Raw genomic sequence first — 21,388 nt, 5'->3', positions numbered from 1 at the left:
TGAGGGGGAGGTAAGAGTTATTAAGACAGACTGAGGGGGAGGTAAGAGTTATTAAGACAGACTGAGGGGGAGGTAAGAGTTATTAAGACAGACTGAGGGGGAGGTAAGAGTTATTAAGACAGACTGAGGGGGAGGTAAGAGTTATTAAGACAGACTGAGGGGGAGGTAAGAGTTATTAAGACAGACTGAGGGGGAGGTAAGAGGTATTAAGACAGACTGAGGGGGAGGTAAGAGTTATTAAGACAGACTGAGGGGGAGGTAAGAGTTATTAAGACAGACTGAGGGGGAGGTAAGAGTTATTAAGACATACTGAGGTGGAGGTAAGAGTTATTAAGACAGACTGAGGGGGAGGTAAGAGTTATTAAGACAGACCGAGGGGGAGGTAAGAGTTATTAAGACAGACTGAGGGGGGAGGTAGGAGTTATTAAGACAGACCGAGGGGGAGGTAAGAGTTATTAAGACAGATTGAGGTGGAGGTAAGAGTTATTAAGACATACTGAGGGGGACGTAAGAGTTATTAAGACATACTGAGGGGGACAGACTGAGGGGGTAAGAGTATTAAGACAGTTGATTAAGAGTTATTAAGATAGACTGAGGGGGAGGTAAGAGTTATTAAGACAGACTGAGGGGGGTAGGAGTAAAGAGTTATTAAGACAGACTGAGGGGGAGGTAAGAGTTATTAAGACAGACTGAGGGGGAGGTAAGAGTTATTAAGACAGACTGAGGGGGAGGTAAGAGTTATTAAGACAGACTGAGGGGGAGGTAAGAGTTATTAAGACAGACTGAGGGGGAGGTAAGAGTTATTAAGACAGACTGAGGGGGAGGTAAGAGTTATTAAGACAGACTGAGGGGGAGGTAAGAGTTATTAAGACAGACTGAGGGGGAGGTAAGAGTTATTAAGACAGACTGAGGGGGAGGTAAGAGTTATTAAGACAGACTGAGGGGGAGGTAAGAGTTATTAATACAGACTGAGGGGGAAGTAAGAGTTATTAAGACAGACTGAGGGGAAGGTAAGAGTTATTAAGACAGACTGAGGGGGAGGTAAGAGTTATTAAGACAGACTGAGGGAGAGGTAAGAGTTATTAAGACAGACTGAGGGGGAGGTAAGAGTTATTAAGACAGACTGAGGGTGAGGTAAGAGTTTTTAAGACAGACTGAGGGGGAGGTAAGAGTTATTAAGACAGACTTAGGGGAGACTGAGAGGGAGGTAGGAGTTATTAAGACAGACTGAGGGGGAGGTACGAGTTATTAAGACAGACTGAGGGGGAGGTAAGAGTTATTAAGACAGACTGAGGGGGAGGTAAGAGTTATTAAGACAGACTGAGGGGGAGGTAAGAGTTATTAAGACAGACTGAGGAGGAGGTAAGAGTTATTAAGACAGACTGAGGGGGAGGTAAGAGTTATTAATACAGACCGAGGGGGAGGTAAGAGTTATTAAGACCGAGGGGGAGGTAAGAGTTATTAAGACAGACTGACGGGGGAGGTAAGAGTTATTAAGACAGACTGAAGGGGAGGTAAGAGTTATTAAGACAGACTGAGGGGGAGGTAAGAGTTTTTAAGACAGACTGAGGGGGACGTAAGAGTTATTAAGACATACTGAGGGGGACGTAAGAGTTATTAAGACAGACTGAGGGGGACGTAAGAGTTATTAAGACATACTGAGGGGGACGTAAGAGTTATTAAGACAGACTGAGGGGGACGTAAGAGTTATTAAGACATACTGAGGGGGACGTAAGAGTTATTAAGACAGACTGAGGGGTAGGTAAGAGTTATTAAGACAGACTGAGGGGGAGGTAAGAGTTATTAAGACAGACTGAGGGGGAGGTAAGAGTTATTAAGACAGACTGAGGGGGAGGTAAGAGTTATTAAGACAGACTGAGGGGGAGGTAAGAGTTATTAAGACAGACTGAGGGGGAGGTAAGAGTTATTAAGACAGACTGAGGGGGAGGTAAGAGTTATTAAGACAGACTGAGGGGGAGGTAAGAGTTATTAAGACAGACTGAGGGGGAGGTAAGAGTTATTAAGACAGACTGAGGGGGAGGTAAGAGTTATTAAGACAGACTGAGGGGGAGGTAAGAGTTATTAAGACAGACTGAGGGGGAGGTAAGAGTTATTAAGACAGACTGAAGGGGAGGTAAGAGTTATTAAGACAGACTGAGGGGGAGGTAAGAGTTATTAAGACAGACTGAGGGGGAGGTAAGAGTTATTAAGACAGACTGAGGGGGAGGTAAGAGTTATTAAGACAGACTGAGGGGGAGGTAAGAGTTATTAAGACAGACTGAGGGGGAGGTAAGAGTTATTAAGACAGACTGAGGGGGAGGTAAGAGTTATTAAGACAGACTGAGGGGGAGGTAAGAGTTATTAAGACAGACTGAGGGGGAGGTAAGAGTTATTAAGACAGACTGAGGGGGAGGTAAGAGTTATTAAGACAGACTGAGGGGGAGGTAAGAGTTATTAAGACAGACTGAGGGGGAGGTAAGAGTTATTAAGACAGACTGAGGGGGAGGTAAGAGTTATTAAGACAGACTGAGGGGGAGGTAAGAGTTATTAAGACAGACTGAGGGGGAGGTAAGAGTTATTAAGACAGACTGAGGGGGAGGTAAGAGTTATTAAGACAGACTGAGGGGGAGGTAAGAGTTATTAAGACAGACTGAGGGGGAGGTAAGAGTTATTAAGACAGACTGAGGGGGAGGTAAGAGTTATTAAGACAGACTGAGGGGGAGGTAAGAGTTATTAAGACAGACTGAGGGGGAGGTAAGAGTTATTAAGACAGACTGAGGGGGAGGTAAGAGTTATTAAGACAGACTGAGGGGGAGGTAAGAGTTATTAAGACAGACTGAGGGGGAGGTAAGAGTTATTAAGACAGACTGAGGGGGAGGTAAGAGTTATTAAGACAGACTGAGGGGGAGGTAAGAGTTATTAAGACAGACTGAGGGGGAGGTAAGAGTTATTAAGACAGACTGAGGGGGAGGTAAGAGTTATTAAGACAGACTGAGGGGGAGGTAAGAGTTATTAAGACAGACTGAGGGGGAGGTAAGAGTTATTAAGACAGACTGAGGGGGAGGTAAGAGTTATTAAGACAGACTGAGGGGGAGGTAAGAGTTATTAAGACAGACTGAGGGGGAGGTAAGAGTTATTAAGACAGACTGAGGGGGAGGTAAGAGTTATTAAGACAGACCGAGGGGGAAGACTGAGGGGGAGGTAAGAGTTATTAAGACAGACTGAGGGGGAGGTAAGAGTTATTAAGACAGACTGAGGGGGAGGTAAGAGTTATTAAGACAGACTGAGGGGGAGGTAAGAGTTATTAAGACAGACTGAGGGGGAGGTAAGAGTTATTAAGACAGACTGAGGGGGAGGTAAGAGTTATTAAGACAGACTGAGGGGGAGGTAAGAGTTATTAAGACAGACTGAGGGGGAGGTAAGAGTTATTAATACAGACTGAGGGGGAGGTAAGAGTTATTAAGACAGACTGAGGGGGAGGTAAGAGTTATTAATACAGACTGAGGGGGAGGTAAGAGTTATTAAGACAGACTGAGGGGGAGGTAAGAGTTATTAAGACAGACTGAGGGGGAGGTAAGAGTTATTAAGACAGACTGAGGGGGACGTAAGAGTTATTAAGACATACTGAGGGGGACGTAAGAGTTATTAAGACATACTGAGGGGGACGTAAGAGTTATTAAGACAGACTGATAGGGGATAGGATATATTTCTCATATTTAATGCTTTCACTTTTTTCTTCACATGATCCGTCATCAGTGTGTTGTTGTGTCTAGCTTCGTTCTCAATATTTCTCACCAACCTGCAACACTGCAACACTGCAACGCTGCAACACTGCAACACTGCAAAACGGCAACGTTGCAACACTGCAACACTGCAACGCTACAACACTGCAACACGGCGACGTTGCAACACTGCAACACTGCAACACTGCAACACGGCAACGTTGCAACACTGCAACGCTGCAACACTGCACCACTGCAACACTGCAACACTGCAACGCTACAACACTGCAACGCTGCAACACTGCAACACGGCAACGTTGCAACACTGCAACACTCCCAACGCTACAACACTGCAACACTGCAACACTGCATCAGTTTTTTTCTTGTACATAACTTTTTATTGCAAGTTTTATGATCCTATTTTAAAGTTACACAATAAAAAAATAGTATTTGCTGTCATAATATTTTAAATAGGATTATTATATTCCTAGAGTCTGTTTAAGTTATTATTTTTTAATATTTTTTTTTGTAAATAATTTGGAAAATTTATTGTTGCTGGTGTTCAGAGATTATTATTAATTTTAGTGTTGAAAACTGTTTAGTGCAGTTATGAAGTGATTTTGTTGTCTGTATGTGATGTAACTTGCTCTCATCTCTCTATCTCACAATCTTCTCTCTCTCACATACTCATCTCTCTCTCATACAATCTTCCCTCTCTCACATACTCATCTCTCTCTCATACAATCTTCCCTCTCTCACATACTCATCTCTCTTATACACTCATCTCTCTCACTCAATCGTCTCTCTCACACACTCATTTCTCTCTCATACACTCATCTCTATAACACACTCATCTCTCTCATACTCTCATCTCTCTCACACACTCATCTCTCTCACACACTCATCTCTCTCACACATTCATCTCTCTCACACACTCATTTCTCTCTCACACACTCATCTCTCTTATACACTCAACTCTCTCTCACCCACTCACCTCTCTCACATACTCATCTCTCTCTCATACACTCATCTCTCTCACTCAATCGTCCCTCTCACACACTCATCTCTCTCTCTCTCACTCATCTTTCTCACACACTTATCTCTCTCTTACAAATTCATCTCTCTCACAGACTCATCTCTCTCTCTCACACTCATCTCTCTCTCACACACTCACCTCTCTCTCACACACTCATCTCTCTCACATATTCATCTCTCTCACACACTCATTTTTCTCACACACTCATTTCTCTCTCACACTCATCTCTCTCACACACTCATCTCTCTCCCACACACTCATCAACTCTCTCTCTCACACACTTACCTCTCTCACAAACTCACACACTCTCTCTCTCACACACTCGTCTCTCTCCACTCACTCATCCACACACTCATCTCTCTCCACACTGTCATCTCTCCTCTCCACACACTCATCTCTCTCCACACAATCGTCTCTCTCCACACAGTCATCTCTCTCCACACACTCACTCATCATTCTCACACAGTCATCTCTCTCCACACAGTCATCTCTCTCGCACACTCATCTTTCTCCACACAGTCATCTCTCTCCACACACTTTCTCTCCACACACTCATCTCTCTCCACACACTCATCTTTCTCCACACACTCATCTCTCTCCACACACTCATCTCTCTCCACACAGTCTCTCTCCACTCACTCATTTCCACACACTCATCTCTCTCCACACTGTCATCTCTCTCCACACACTCATCTCTCTCCACACAATCGTCTCTCTCCACACAGTCATCTCTCTCCACACACTCATCTCTCTCCACTCACTCATCTCTCTCCACACACTCATCTCTCTCCACACAGTCATCTCTCTCCACACATTCATCTATCTCCACACACTCATCTCTCTCCACACACTCATCTCTCTCCACACACTTATCTCTCTCCACACAGTCATCTCTCTCCACCCAGTCATCTCTCTCCACACAGTCATCTCTCTCTCCACTCACTCGTCTCTCTCCACACAGTCATCTCTCTCCACACAGTCATCTCTTCTTCACAGTCATCTCTCTCCCCACACTCATCTCTCTCCACACACTCATCTCTCTCCACACACTCATCTCTCTCCACACACTTTCTCTCCACACAGTCATCTCTCTCCACACAGTCATCTCTCTCCACACAGTCATCTCTCTCCAGACACTCATCTCTCTCAACACATTCATCTCTCTACACACAGTCATCTCTCTCCACACATTCATCTCTCTCCACACACTCATCTCTCTCCACACACTCATCTCTCTCCACACACTAATCTATCTCCACACAGTCATCTCTCTCCACACACTCATCTCTCTCCACACTGTCATCTCTCTCTCCACTCACTCGTCTCTCTCCACACACTCATCTCTCTCCACACTGTCATCTCTCTCCACACATTCATCTCTCTCCACACACTCATCTCTCTCCAAACACTCATCTCTCTCTCCACACACTCATCTCTCTCCACACACTCATCTCTCTCAACACACTCATCTCTATCCACACATTCATCTCTCTCCACACAGGCATCTATATCCACACAGTCATCTCTCTCCACACACTCATCTCTCTCCACACACTCATCTCTCTCCACACAATCGTCTCTCTCCACACAGTCATCTCTCTTCACACACTCATCTCTCTCCACTCACTCATCTCTCCCACACACTAGGTTTCTTTCACACATCTTTCCATACTCTCACATTTCCCACACACCCACTTCAATGCACTTACCTCTCACATACTCACCTCTCACACACTCACCTCTCACACACCTCTCACACACTCACCTCTCACACACTCACCTCTTACACATTCCTCTCTCACACACCTCTCACACACTCACCTCTCACACACTCACCTCTTACACATTCCTCTCTCACAAACTCACCTCTCACTCACTCACCTCTCACACACTAGCTTCTCACACACTCACCTCTCACACACTCACTTCTCACACTCTTCCCTCTCACACACTCACCTCTCACACACTACTCACAAACTCACCTCTCACAGAAACTCATTTTACCCACACACTGCTGCCAAACAAACTCATCTTTCCCATACACTCACTTCTCCTACACACTCTCCCTCTCGTGACACTCACTTCTGAACACTCACATCTCCCACGCACTCACCTTTCTCACATACTCACCTCTCCCACTTAGTCGCTCCTGAAACACGTGTGTTGACTGCACTCAATCTCTGTTGCTCACTCACCTCTGTAACACACTCACTTCTACCACACACTCACCTCTCCCACGCACTTTCGTCTGACACATGTTGTGTGTAAAAAGATATGGTTATAACTATGACCATAACTTTTAAAGGAGTGGACCGGTAAGCCAGTAGAAGGCCTCGGTCAGATGACCAAATGCTCTAACGGTGGGTCTTCGTCAGACTAAGACCCACCTCAGGAAACACTTGTCCTGTTTCCTGACGAACCTAACCGAACCTAACCTTGCGTACAAAGACACACCTTTGCTACACACCCGTCTCTACAATCCACTTCTCTCACACAAACACACACCTCGCAGATACACTCGTCATCTCAATCACTTATTCATATCTCAATCACATATTCATCTCTCCCACATAATCATATATTCCACTTCCCATGCACAATCCCACTCACCCATATTATTTTCCCCAGATCCCCGGACACTATTCCGTTAACCTTCCCATTTATCCTTCCTACACGCACACACACTCTTATACACTTATGTGTTCACTCTTCTCACATTCACTGGTACACCATCCTCCTCCTATACACACTAACTTCTGTAAATACTTTTACCCAAAACTCAATTTTCTTATTTCGTCACACAAAGTTACTTTTGTCTCACATTTTTTTCACACACATTCACTTTCCACTTTCCCAAGCACTCATCTCTAGGTCTCCCACAGCTCTGGCCAGTCAGTGCAGCGCCCAGGAGCTGGTTAGAGTACTCAATGATCTCTTCGCTCGCTTCGACCGCCTGGCAAGTGTGAGTATATCGAGTATATTTAGCAACCTGCCTAGCAAGCTTGGGAATGACCACCATATCCCACGAGATAAAGACTGATAAGCGTAAGTATAACTGGTATGTCCTGTGTATTATAGTGTGCCAAGAAGAAGTGTATATATACATTCAGTTTGCTACTGCCTGTCCAATATTGTAGTAAAGGGTTGATTTATTGGATCGTAAACTAACACTGTAGATATCAAACCCCGTGTTTACAGCTCATAATTTACTCAAAATGAACATTTATCAAGACAATTGACTTGATGAAGACATTTCACTTGATAGAGACATAATTATTAATAATTATAATGAGCTTCCTCCGCTGCATCATCTTCCAGATTATCCTTGGTCAAACACAGAGACAGTAAAGGGCAGAGGATGACTAACCGCATGAGGGTCTACTATGCTAATAGTAGGAGCGCTAGAGATAAAATAGATCAGCTAAAAATAATTGCAGCTGCAGGAATAATAAATATTATTGTTATAACAGAGACCTGGTTCAACCTGAAAGAGAGAGAAATGCTTTCTGAATGCCACATACGAGGCTATAATTTTTTTCTACACCTATGAGTCAACAGGAAGGGTAGAGTGGCATTGTATGTCAAATGTAATTTAAACTGTTACACTAGACAAACTATAAAAGTGGAAGCGATGGACACTGAATCTATTTGGCTACAATTTCTCAAGGAACGTGAAAAGCTAATCTTGGGAGTGATTTACAGACTCTTAGACCTTGATAGGGGACGCGGTACACTTCTATGGGACGAAATTACTAGGACATCTAGATACACAAATGTTGTGTTAATGGGAGATTTTAACTTTGGCCAAACTGACTGGAGTAATTTGACAGGAAATCTTGAGTCTAACGACTTTCTTGATACGATCCAGTACTGATTTTTTTTTAAAAACAGTTTGTGACAGAGCCAACTAGAAGAAACAACCTTCCTGACTTGGTTCTTCCTAACAAGGAATCACTAATTAATAATCTTGTGGAAAGTAACCATAAATCCTTCAAATTTCAACTGCTATCATGTCAATATTTCCGACTTTTTGTTTAGTCGATTTGATGGGGCTGAGGCATTATGTAGGTAGCGTCAACTTGTGTGAACTGATTAAGAGAAATGGGGATCTGGCAAGTAATTATCTAGTGAGGCAGGTAGGTGGCGATTACTGTTAATATGACATTTTTCAAAGCATAGTTTAAGCTGTCCAGGCAATTTATATTGCAAATAGGAAAATTAGATCAAACAAAAATTACCAGAGGTGAGGGACACTTAAGTAATCAATATATTCTAATTAAAGAGAAAAGTCAAGAAAGGAATTAGAAAAGTCATAAGATGTAATACCATTGCGGGAAAATTGATGGAATCAGTAATTGCTAAGGTTATTCAAAGCTACCTTGAAAGATAAATTGATCAATGATTCTCAGGACGGTTTTACAAAGAGACATTCCTACCTTACGAATTTACAAACATTTTTCACTAAGGTATTTGAGGTGGTAGATCATGGTAATGAATATGATATTATGTAAATGGCTTAGAAAATCGGCAGGTTGAAAAATGAGATACAATAGGGCCCCACTTATACGGCAGGTTAGGTCCCAGGCTACCGCCGGAAAGCGGACTTCACTGGAAACCAGAACGCCATTTTTTTCCACTTATAAATGCATATAAATGCCGCATAACAAGTTTACACTAACATATATTAAGTTAGCAATAAAACTAGGCATTAAAAATACAATAAAAAGTAAAATACACACACACAGTACACTCATTATTTACCTCAAATTTATTGTAGTCATAATGTATTTACTTAAAGAAGTGAGGTGTGGTAGGTATGGTAACCCTCCTGGCCACCCCACCCACACATAATATACTACGACGTTTAAAGTGCCCTAGAGTGATAAAATGCATTTGCAGTATACTCATTACTTTCTTTAAAATATTTGTAGTCTTAATGTAGGGTGAGAGGTGTAAAGTATTTATTTGTAGAAATTCAGGTGTGGGAGGTGTGGTAGATTGCCTGGCCATCCCACCCACACATAATATACTACGACATTTTAGCGTCCTAGAGCGATAAAATGTATATGCAATACACTCATTACGTACCTAAAAATGTTTGTATTCTTAATGTAGGGTGAGAAGTGAGTAAGCGAGATTGAAACGAATAAACGAGAGAGAGAGAGAGAGAGAGAGAGAGAGAGAGAGAGAGAGAGAGAGGGTTTAACCTTGTCAAACCCTGTGTAAAAAAAAAAAAAAAAAAAAAAAAAAAAAAAAAGAGAGAGAGAACGAGTAAGAGGACAGAGCAGCGGAGTACTTATGTAAACAAACGGACGAATGCGTCCGTATGGTTCATACACGTTCATACAAACACCTTACATTGTGTACAAGTTGTCTCCACAGTGTTACAGTAGAATTGATAAAAAGGAACACTCCCATTCTCATGCAACACAGCATTTTCAGTGAATGATATTATTATTATTATTATTATTATTATTATTATTATTATTATTATTATTATTATTATTATTATTATTATTATTTTTTGTGTTCTTATTCGCCGGTATTCTCCCGGCCTGGGTCTTTTCCAAGTAGTGTTGACCCGGCCTTGGCTCCCTATCTGGGGAGTATCTCGAGACCTAAGTCTCCCATGGGAGGAGGTACAAGTACCCCCTCATCTTTGGGACCAATTATTATTATTATTATTATTATTATTATTATAACCATAATTAAAAAGAAGCGCTAAACCCACAAGGGTCGTTAATAGCTATAGATAGAGTGAAGGTATACGAAAGGAATATTTTTCTATAGTTATCCCCCAGTAACTAGGGTTGGACTAGAGAAAACGTAATTCTTCCAAAGGTGAATATTAGGCAGAGAATTAGTAGCTTGACTATTAGAAGGAGTTGCGAGGTTATTAGGGTTAGAGAGTTGAGGAAGGGTTGTTGAGTTGGTTCGGACATTTAGAGATTATGGAACAAAACAGAAGGACTTTGAGGGCGTATAATATAAATAAATAAATATATATATATATATATATATATATATATATATATATATATATATATATATATATATATATATATATATATATATATATATATATATAATATATATATATATTTTATTATTATAATTATTATCACACTGGCCGATTCCCACCAAGGCAGGGTGGCCCGAAAAAGAAAAACTTTCACCATCATTCACTCCATCACTGTCTTGCCAGAAGGGTGCTTTTTACTACAGTTTTTAAACTGCAACATTAACACCCCTCCTTCAGAGTGCAGGCACTGTACTTCCCATCTCCAGGACTCAAGTCCGGCCTGCCGGTTTCCCTGAATCCCTTCATAAATGTTACTTTGCTCACACTCCAACAGCACGTCAAGTATTAAAAACCATTTGTCTCCATTCACTCCTATCAAACACGCTCACGCATGCCTGCTGGAAGTCCAAGCCCCTCGCACACAAAACCTCCTTTACCCCCTCCCTCCAACCTTTCCTAGGCCGACCCCTACCCCGCCTTCCTTCCACTACAGACTGATACACTCTTGAAGTTATTCTGTTTCGCTCCATTCTCTCCACATGTCCGAACCACCTCAACAACCCTTCCTCAGCCCTCTGGACAACAGTTTTGGTAATCCCGCACCTCCTCCTAACTTCCAAACTACGAATTCTCTGCATTATATTCACACCACACATTGCTCTCAGACATGACATCTCCACTGCCTCCAGCCTTCTCCTCGCTGCAACATTCATCACCCATGCTTCACACCCATATAAGAGCGTTGGTAAAACTATACTCTCATACATTCCCCTCTTTGCCTCCAAGGACAAAGTTCTTTGTCTCCACAGACTCCTAAGTGCACCACTCACCCTTTTCCCCTCATCAATTCTATGATTCACCTCATCTTTCATAGACCCATCCGCTGACACGTCCACTCCCAAATATCTGAATACATTCTCCTCCTCCATACTCTCTCCCTCCAATCTGATATCCAATCTTTCATCACCTAATCTTTTTGTTATCCTCATAACCTTACTCTTTCCTGTATTCGCTTTCAATTTTCTTCTTTTGCACACCCAACCAAATTCATCCACCAATCTCTGCAACTTCTCTTCAGAATCTCCCAAGAGCACAGTGTCATCAGCAAAGAGCAACTGTGACAACTCCCACTTTATGTGTGATTCTTTATCTTTTAACTCCACGCCTCATGTCAAGACCCTCGCATTTACTTCTCTTACAACCCCATCTATAAATATATTAAACAACCACGGTGACATCACACATCCTTGTCTAAGGCCTACTTTTACTGGGAAATAATTTCCCTCTTTCCTACATACTCTAACTTGAGCCTCACTATCCTCGTAAAAACTCTTCACTGCTTTCAGTAACCTACCTCCTACACCATACACCTGCAACATCTGCCACATTGCCCCCCTATCCACCCTGTCATACGCCTTTTCCAAATCCATAAATGCCACAAAGACCTCTTTAGCCTTATCTAAATACTGTTCACTTATATGTTTCACTGTAAACACCTGGTCCACACTCCCCCTACCTTTCCTAAAGCCTCCTTGTTCATCTGCTATCCTATTCTCCGTCTTACTCTTAATTCTTTCAATAATAACTCTACCATACACTTTGCCAGGTATACTCAACAGACTTATCCCCCTATAATTTTTGCACTCTCTTTTATCCCCTTTGCATTTATACAAAGGAACTATGCATGCTCTCTGCCAATCCCTAGGTACCTTACCCTCTTCCATACATTTATTAAATAATTGCACCAACCACTCCAAAACTATATCCCCACCTGCTTTTAACATTTCTATCTTTATCCCATCAATCCAGGGTGCCTTACCCCCTTTCATTTTACCTACTGCCTCACGAACTTTCCCCACACTCACAACTGGCTCTTCCTCACTCCTACAAGATGTTGTTCCTCCTTGTCCTATACACGAAATCACAGCTTCCCTATCTTCATCAACATTTAACAATTCCTCAAAATATTCCCTCCATCTTCCCAATACCTCTAACTCTCCATTTAATAACTCTCCTCTCCTATTTTTAACTGACAAATCCATTTGTTCTCTAGGCTTTCTTAACTTGTTAATCTCACTCCAAAACTTTTTCTTATTTTCAACAAAATTTGTTGATAACATCTCACCCACTCTCTCATTTGCTCTCTTTTTACATTGCTTCACCACTCTCTTAACCTCTCTCTTTTTCTCCATATACTCTTCCCTCCTTGCATCACTTCTACTTTGTAAAAACTTCTCATATGCTAACTTTTTCTCCCTTACTACTCTCTTCACATCATCATTCCACCAATCGCTCCTCTTCCCTCCCGCACCCACTTTCCTGTAACCACAAACTTCTGCTGAACACTCTAACACTACATTTTTAAACCTACCCCATACCTCTTCGACCCCATTGCCTATGCTCTCATTAGCCCATCTATCCTCCAATAGCTGTTTATATCTTACCCTAACTGCCTCCTCTTTTAGTTTATAAACCTTCACCTCTCTCTTCCCTGATGCTTCTATTCTCCTTGTATTCCATCTACCTTTTACTCTCAGTGTAGCTACAACTAGAAAGTGATCTGATATATCTGTGGCCCCTCTATAAACATGTACATCCTGAAGTCTACTCAACAGTCTTTTATCTACCAATACATAATCCAACAAACTACTGTCATTTCGCCCTACATCATATCTTGTATACTTATTTATCCTCTTTTTCTTAAAATATGTATTACCTATAACTAAACCCCTTTCTATACAAAGTTCAATCAAAGGGCTCCCATTATCATTTACACCTGGCACCCCAAACTTACCTACCACACCCTCTCTAAAAGTTTCTCCTACTTTAGCATTCAGGTCCCCTACCACAATTACTCTCTCACTTGGTTCAAAGGCTCCTATACATTCACTTAACATCTCCCAAAATCTCTCTCTCTCCTCTGCATTCCTCTCTTCTCCAGGTGCATACACGCTTATTATGACCCACTTCTCGCATCCAGCCTTTACTTTAATCCACATAATTCTTGAATTTACACATTCATATTAGGTTAGTACTCTGTTACTGGTAGTTGTTTTGAGACGTTTTGTGGTAAGCTTTTGCTTTATGTATTGACATTTTTCAGAAAGGTTATAGAGCCATTGGTTTTAAGAATTTTATGTTATCTTTTTATGTCTATTTATATTCTGGAATTATGTACTGCTGTACTGTTTTTAAATAATATATATATATATTATATATATATATATATATATATATATATATATATATATATATATATATATATATATATATATATATATATACATATATACATATTATTTAAAAACAGTACAGCAGTACATAATTCCAGAATATAAATAGACATAAAAAGATAACCAATGGCTCTATAACCTCTCTGAAAAATGTCAATACATAAAGTAAAAGCTTACCACAAAACGTCTCAAAACAACTACCAGTAACAGAGTACTAACCTATCATATATAACTTTAAAACAACATTAACATACCCATATTAGGAATGTACTAGAGCCTAACATTTAACAAAGGCTCAAAACGATATATAAAGAGTAACACAAAAGAAAGTCCTGATTTCACAAAAAAAAAAGAAAACCCGTGCATGTGCATACATGTACACAAACAAAACAGTATATAAAAATATTTTAATCTACAAATATCAAACACATATCATGACCTCATAACCGATAATAAACATAACCGATTACATATACCATTAAAAGCATATGACTCAAGAATCGGGTCATTACAAGACAGAAACACCTCCAAATACATGACAAAACCTTCGGGGTTGCTCTTTCATTCATTACACAAAAGTAACAATAAGTATCAAGGAGCTCTCAAAGCTCCACAACCACACATCCATGACAACCAGGAAACACAATCCATACCAACATTCACCACACTCTCATGCCCCCCCCAGGAGACGAGCCCGCTATTGCCCACTGACTTACACTCAACTAATTTAAATCCCGTAAATAAAAAGAACCTTACCCTTCGTACATTCATATTCATTCACAGATTCACGAGAATTTCTAACGTTACCCTCCTATATCCTTCCGAAAATACCTGATCCCACCTCTTCCCGTACAACTCCCGGTTACGACACATCGTACGATAAAACGTTATCGCAAGAACGCGCCTTCGCACCTCACTAACCCCTTTTCCCCCTCATCACCCACGATATGTAGATATAATCCACCATGATGTAATCTAAAGCTCTTATGACTTCCTCTTCTAAACCACCCATGTCAAGACTTAAAGCACGCAGAACCGCCACCCCACTCCCTCCCACCCTCTGTACCAACCTACCTAACCAACCCCTGACATCTTCTAACCCTTCACAAAAATAAACTACATGGAACGCCGTGTCGTCCCTACCACAAAAGCCACACCCCCCTCCCTCTACTACTCTCCTGGTTCTTAGTATGGCCCCTGACGGCAAGACACCGTGCAAAAAACGAAACATAACGTCACGCACCCTAGGCAATAATTTCAGCTTGCTAAATCTATATCAAATGTTTCTCCACGAGTACATGGGGAACTAACCCTCAACAGGGGCAATGCACTTACCCACCAGTAACCTACACAAAACCCGTATTCGAATGTTTCTCCGTTCCCTAACCAACAACAAGGCCCGTAGAACAATTTCACATTCCCTCAATTCAACGCCTCCATACCACTTCTTCAACCTCATATATACCTGTTCTATATTTCCCGCCATCACGCCCACACGCAATACCTCCCATTTAAGAAACACACATTTAGCCCTCCGTCTTAAATCCATCAATCCCAACCCACCCTGGCACACCGGCAACATAACGTCTCTTTTTAACCAATCACAACTTGATCCCCACAAAAATTTAAACACTCTTCTCAAAATTCCCGCAATCGCCGTCCCTGTAATCGTGAACACAACCGCAACATGCCAAACCTTACTATACAATAAAACATTTACGACAATCACACGTTGGGCCAGAGTGAGATGCTGGGGCCTCAAAACACCCAGACGTCCCACGATCCTTTCTAACAACCTATCCGAGTTTTCCTCACGCGCCACATCCATGTCATCCTTGTATATAATACCACAAATCTTTAGCGACACCGCACACTTTTTAACAACATTGCAACTCACCTTACCCCCCCCCCCTCTTTCCAAGTGCCCAACCCCATGATCATTGATTTCTCACTGTTTACCTTCATACCCATGGCACGTTCAAACACTTGCACAACATCGTCCAATACTTTCATAGACATCCTTTCACGAACCAGAACAGTCGTATCATCTACGTAACCTATTAATCCCGGCCAAAGCGTCCCTTTCTCAACCCCACCCTCACCCTGGGTGCTGACGGTACATTCATCCATTCTATAAAAGGGGTCCTGAAAACACCCAAATAAGATCTGTGACATGGGACACCCCTGCCTGAGACCTCTACCCATCGCAAATTCCCTCCCCATACATCCATTTATTTGTACCCTCATTTTTGCTCCCCTATACTGCGTATTTACCCAATCAACTATTTCTTCCCCATAACCTTCTCTCCTAAGTATACCCTTTCTACTCTATCATAGGCTGCCCGCCAGTCTAAAGCCAGTAAAGCCGCCCCCTCCCCCCCTTCCTTTTGACTCCACAAAACTTCTCAGAATCCCGTGTCCTTCAATCATCGACCTTCCGGGCAGCCCAAACTGCGATATCAAAACGACCCTCCCCACTACACATTTAACCCTATTACCTAAAATTTTTGCAAAAACCTTATAGTCCGCACATAACAACGATATTGCCCGATACTCCCGAAGGGTGGGCTGCCCCTTACCTTTCGGGACCAGCACCACAACTGCTGTAGTCTGCTTATCTCCTAACTTACCCTTCTCCTTCATACAATTAAACAACCTAACCATGAAATTTCCTATCAACGCCCAATGCTGTAAATAAAATTCCACCGGTAGACCATCAATACCCGGGGCTTTTCCCTTCCTCATGCCCTGTAAAGCAATCTCTATTTCCTCTGCAGTAATAACCCCACCCAAAGCCGTCCTATCACTATTACCTAAATTGCACGTTGCAAATGTACACACCCTGTCTAACTCCACATCATCCACACCTCCACTTGTCCAGTACTTTTCAAAACACATATCCGCATATGCACTCATACCCTTCGTATTTCTTATCTCCTGCCCTGCTCTATAGATCTCCATCGCCTCATTTACCTCTAATCTCCGGATAGCCGTCAGCGCCTGCCTTTGCTTTTGATGTCGCAACACACACGCTGACGGTTTGTCCCCCCACAAAACTTCTTCTAACCCTGCTTGCACCCACACCGCTTGAAACCGATCATTTTGCAACGTTCGCAATCTCGCTTTTATGTCTACTATTTCGTCCTTGGGAAAAACACCACCAACCATCCCCTGCCCATAACAACCTCTTAATCGATCCTCTAAATAATTCACAAGCCCATATTTTAAATTATTTATACGTTTACCCTCCCTCACATAGTACTTTCTTATCCTTTCTTTATCCACATAATCCCACCATGTCACAATGTCATCCACCTCCTGAGCTTCCTTGTAAAGCTCTTTCCATAAAATAGAAAAACCCTCCAAACCTTCTTCATCACTCAACACACTAATGTTCAATTTCCAATAAGTCCTATATATTTACGCCATCTCCTCCCACCCTACTTCCACCACTACAGCACTATGATCTGACATAGCCGCCTCAACGGTATTAAAAAGATTTCAAAACAACCCCTTGAGAAAGATACACTCTAACCTCGCTGCATACCCCCTCCTAACAAAAGTATGTTCTGTTTCCCACACCCCCCAAATGCATCACGTAACCTAATGTCCCTCATCAAATCCCTGAGAGTTACAGACATATGCCCTGCCCTTTTGGTTCTACGTCAGCCGCCCTAATAACGCAGTTCCAGTCACCCTCCACTATTGCTACTTCCTGAAGTGCATGCAAAAAATAGACAAGATCCTCGTGCACAAAATCCTTCCTTACCTGCATGCTATTCTCCGCAGGTGCATACACACTTACAAAAGATACATGCTTACCCATCCATGACCCATCCACACGCAACACTCTTCCCCCCTCACTTCTCTGCAAAATAAACGGGTTCGTGTCCTTTATTAAAATACCCACACCACCTTTTAAACGGGTAGTCGGCAGGGTCATTACTTGATAACCTGCTACCTCTAACACCTTACCCTCCTTGAAATTATGTTCGTGGAGGAACACAACATCCACTCTATATTTATTAAGAAACATGCAAAACCATTCTCTCTTTATTCTCCTACATAAGCCATTAACATTGACAGTCATACACTGCCTCTTCTCACTCTTTTCACCACTAGAATTAGTATTTCTGTATGTTATCTTCACAATACCTTCTTTCCCCTCTCCCTTCTTCCGATGTTTCTTATCATAACCTCCCCCATCGCCACCTCTTTCCTCTCCTACCACCCCAGTCTGCTTCCCAGGCCTCTGCGCTGGCGTCAGTACATCATCAGAGTCTGACGTAGCTGCCCTTTTCCTTGTTACAATCATGTCCCCCATATCATGGTCTGGGCAAGCCTCACGGTGAACCTCAACTTCCACCTTACAATGATTTATTAATCCCACTGACGTCTCCGTCACATCATTATTCCCCAAATTCTCATATCGTTGACAAGCTGGAAGCGATAACTCTCCAGCTACTTCTTGCTCAGATGAAACGTCCTCCTCAGGCGGTGACAAGATCTTCAAAACTTCCTCCAATTCTTCCTCTGTTTCCAACACTTCCTCCATCCCTGCAGAAGTCACTGAAGGAGATTCCGGGGCAGAGAACTGAGGGGGATACTCACCCCAAGTCCCAAAAGCTTGCTCAACCATCTCACTCCACAAACGACCACGTCCTCCCTCAGGTGATTGATCCTCACCTGCCACCCATAAGACAGGGGCTGTGTCTTCTACCGCAGGGTAAGGCACGCATCTTTTCTTCTCACATGCCGCAGCTATGTGGTCATACTCACCACATAGGCGACACGTACGCCTTTGCCCGGGATATAAAACCATGACCTGTGTCCTGAATTCCTGAAGATAAACGTAAGACGGTATGGGATGTCTCAAAGTCATTTTAAGGTTAAAAGTACCTTCTGGCAAACCTGCGTAGGCGCCTGCTATCCACATACCATGCTGGGCAAAATGAACTGTCCCATATTTCTCGAAGACTTTTCTGATATCAGCTTCATCCGCCTCAAAGGGAACGTTACGTAACTTTATCCAGGTATAATGCCTGGAAACATCAATGATTCTCACACGTTCAGCAGGTGTAACATCAAGACTCACGTCCTGGAAACGAGTAACCAACGATTCATAAACCGCTGCAGTGAGCAGTTTCACGAAGATTCTATGTGCTCCATTTAAAGCCACTCCATATAATTCTCCATCTTGAATTCCATACGTCTCTCTGATGATCTTAGGTAAGAGAACCTGCGCTCAACTAGGCGAAATCGTCCCACAGAGAAGCTCAATACCAATAGTATTAATTCGGCACCTTTGACAAACCGCCATGTTGACAGCAGTAATTTTCCTGTGGTGTCAACAGAGGCGCGACAGCACCACCTCACTCCACTGCAGCCAGGTAACTGAGGAGCGTGTGCGCAGTAGGTCCACACGGCCCGAGAGCGATGAGGACAATGTATAAATCTAGTGTGGATGGAAAGTGGGGTAGGAGTCGTCCTAGGAAGGATTGGAGGGTATTACAACCCAGGAGTCCAAATGGCCTGCTATCCTGGGTGTAAAGGGAGCAAAATAAACACTTATATTATCCTTCACCAATTTAGAACAGAAGTATGTACACTATATACACTATGTACAGCAGTAGGTATAAGTGCACGCCACGGTAAGCAAGGCAGAATAGAAGCCACTAGAGAGCAGACCGTGCTTCAACCAGCTCTAGAATGGGAATGACAAGCACAGACAGGAGAGCGGTACCCACATAACCTCTGCGATTGCCAAAACCATCTTCTCATTGGCTGGAACCTGGGTACTGGTTGAACGACGGGACCCCATCGTCAACCCTCAGTCCCCTGGTTCGCTGGTTGGGGGAGATAGCCTGTAAAGGAGGGTGTGTACATGCGCCGAATAAAGGTTACGTACTCATTGCATGGCACAGAGGGAGAGAGAAAAGGAGATTTTATTTGCATAAGGCTAGCACTTCCAGCGAGCGCGAGTGAGCATGTTAGATAGGAGTGAGTGGAGCCAGATAGTTATTATGACTTGATGTGTTGAAGATTGAGATACTTATGCAACATATGGGAATCTATATTGAGGAAACGTTTCGCCAAACAGTGGCTTCATCAGTCCAATACAAAGCAGAAAGGTGCAAGGAGAGGAGGAGTTTGAGGTAATCAGTCCCTCAGCCTGGAGTCGATGTGTTCAGTCCATCAATCTTGTGTGTTTCTTCTGCAGGAGAACCACTGCCTGAGAATCAAGCTTCTGGGAGACTGCTACTACTGTGTGTCTGGGCTGCCTGAGGCTCGCTCTGACCACGCTCTCTGCACCGTCGAGATGGGGCTTCACATGATCCGTGCCATCAAACTGGTCAGGCAGCGCACACAGGTAAGTCTCAGCCTCCTTCATTAGTGCAGGTAAGTCAGTGTTCTTCATTACTTGTTCAGATAAGTCACTGATGAAGTTCATAGTCTTAGACAGGTCACTGATCTTCCTGCACTAGTTCAGATAAATCACAAATCATCTTCACCAGCCTTTATAAGTCACCATTCCTCTTCAGCAGTCAGATAAGACGCTAATGAACTTCCACCATCTGAGATAATTTGTTGATCCTTCTGAAAAATGACTGATTCTCCTGCACCAGTGAGGATAAATTACTGATCATCATGAATCAGCTCAATTTAATATTTGATCCTGCTACACCAGTTCAGTAAATCATTGATCCTCCTTCACCACGTCAGTTGAAGAATACATATTCCATATGCAACACAGTCAGTGCTTACAATACATGATTTCGTTTTTGCAACGTGCATCTCATTGCTTAGCTTCAAGGTCGTGAATATTGCATATCAGAGTTCAAGGTAAAATGGACTCGACTTTTACTCATTAATAGACGATGAGACGTTACTGGAGGAAGAGACATTACTGGAGGTTAAGATATTACTAGAGGACAAGACATTAATAAAGGATAAGATATTACTGGAGGACGACACATTAATAAAGGATAAGATATTACTGGAGGACGAGACATTAATAGAGGATAAGATATTACTGGAGGAAGAGACATTACTGGAGGTTAAGATATTACTGGAGGACAAGACATTAATAGAGGAGAAGATATTACTGGAGAACGAGACATTACTGGAGGTTAAGATATTACTGGAGGACGAGGCATTAATAGAGGATAAGATATTACTGGAGGACGACACATTAATAAAGGATAAGATATTACTGGAGGACGAGACATTAATAGAGGAAAAGATATTACTGGAGGACGAGACATTAATAGATGATAAGATATTACTGGAGAAAGAGACATTAATAGAGGGTAATATATTACTTGAGAACGAGACATTAATAACGGATAAGATATTACTGAAGGACGAGACATTA

The 21,388-nt window shown here is 42.4% G+C and overlaps 1 protein-coding gene across 1 annotated transcript in view; it reads left to right on the top strand.

The window, feature by feature from the left end:
* Positions 1-21,388, top strand: part of LOC128686061 (adenylate cyclase type 8-like) — a gene marked incomplete in the record, with an annotated part of 931,274 nt that overhangs the window by 593,736 nt on the left and 316,150 nt on the right. The window contains 2 exon segments of the mRNA XM_070083124.1: positions 7,641-7,720; positions 20,234-20,383. Of these exon segments, the coding sequence (XP_069939225.1) occupies positions 7,641-7,720; positions 20,234-20,383 (230 nt within the window).

This window comes from Cherax quadricarinatus, chromosome 9 (assembly GCF_038502225.1).
Source record: "Cherax quadricarinatus isolate ZL_2023a chromosome 9, ASM3850222v1, whole genome shotgun sequence".
Classification (NCBI taxonomy): domain Eukaryota; kingdom Metazoa; phylum Arthropoda; class Malacostraca; order Decapoda; family Parastacidae; genus Cherax; species Cherax quadricarinatus.
The sequence above is the reverse complement of the archived record's forward strand: the minus strand, read 5'-3'. Positions and strand labels throughout refer to the sequence as shown.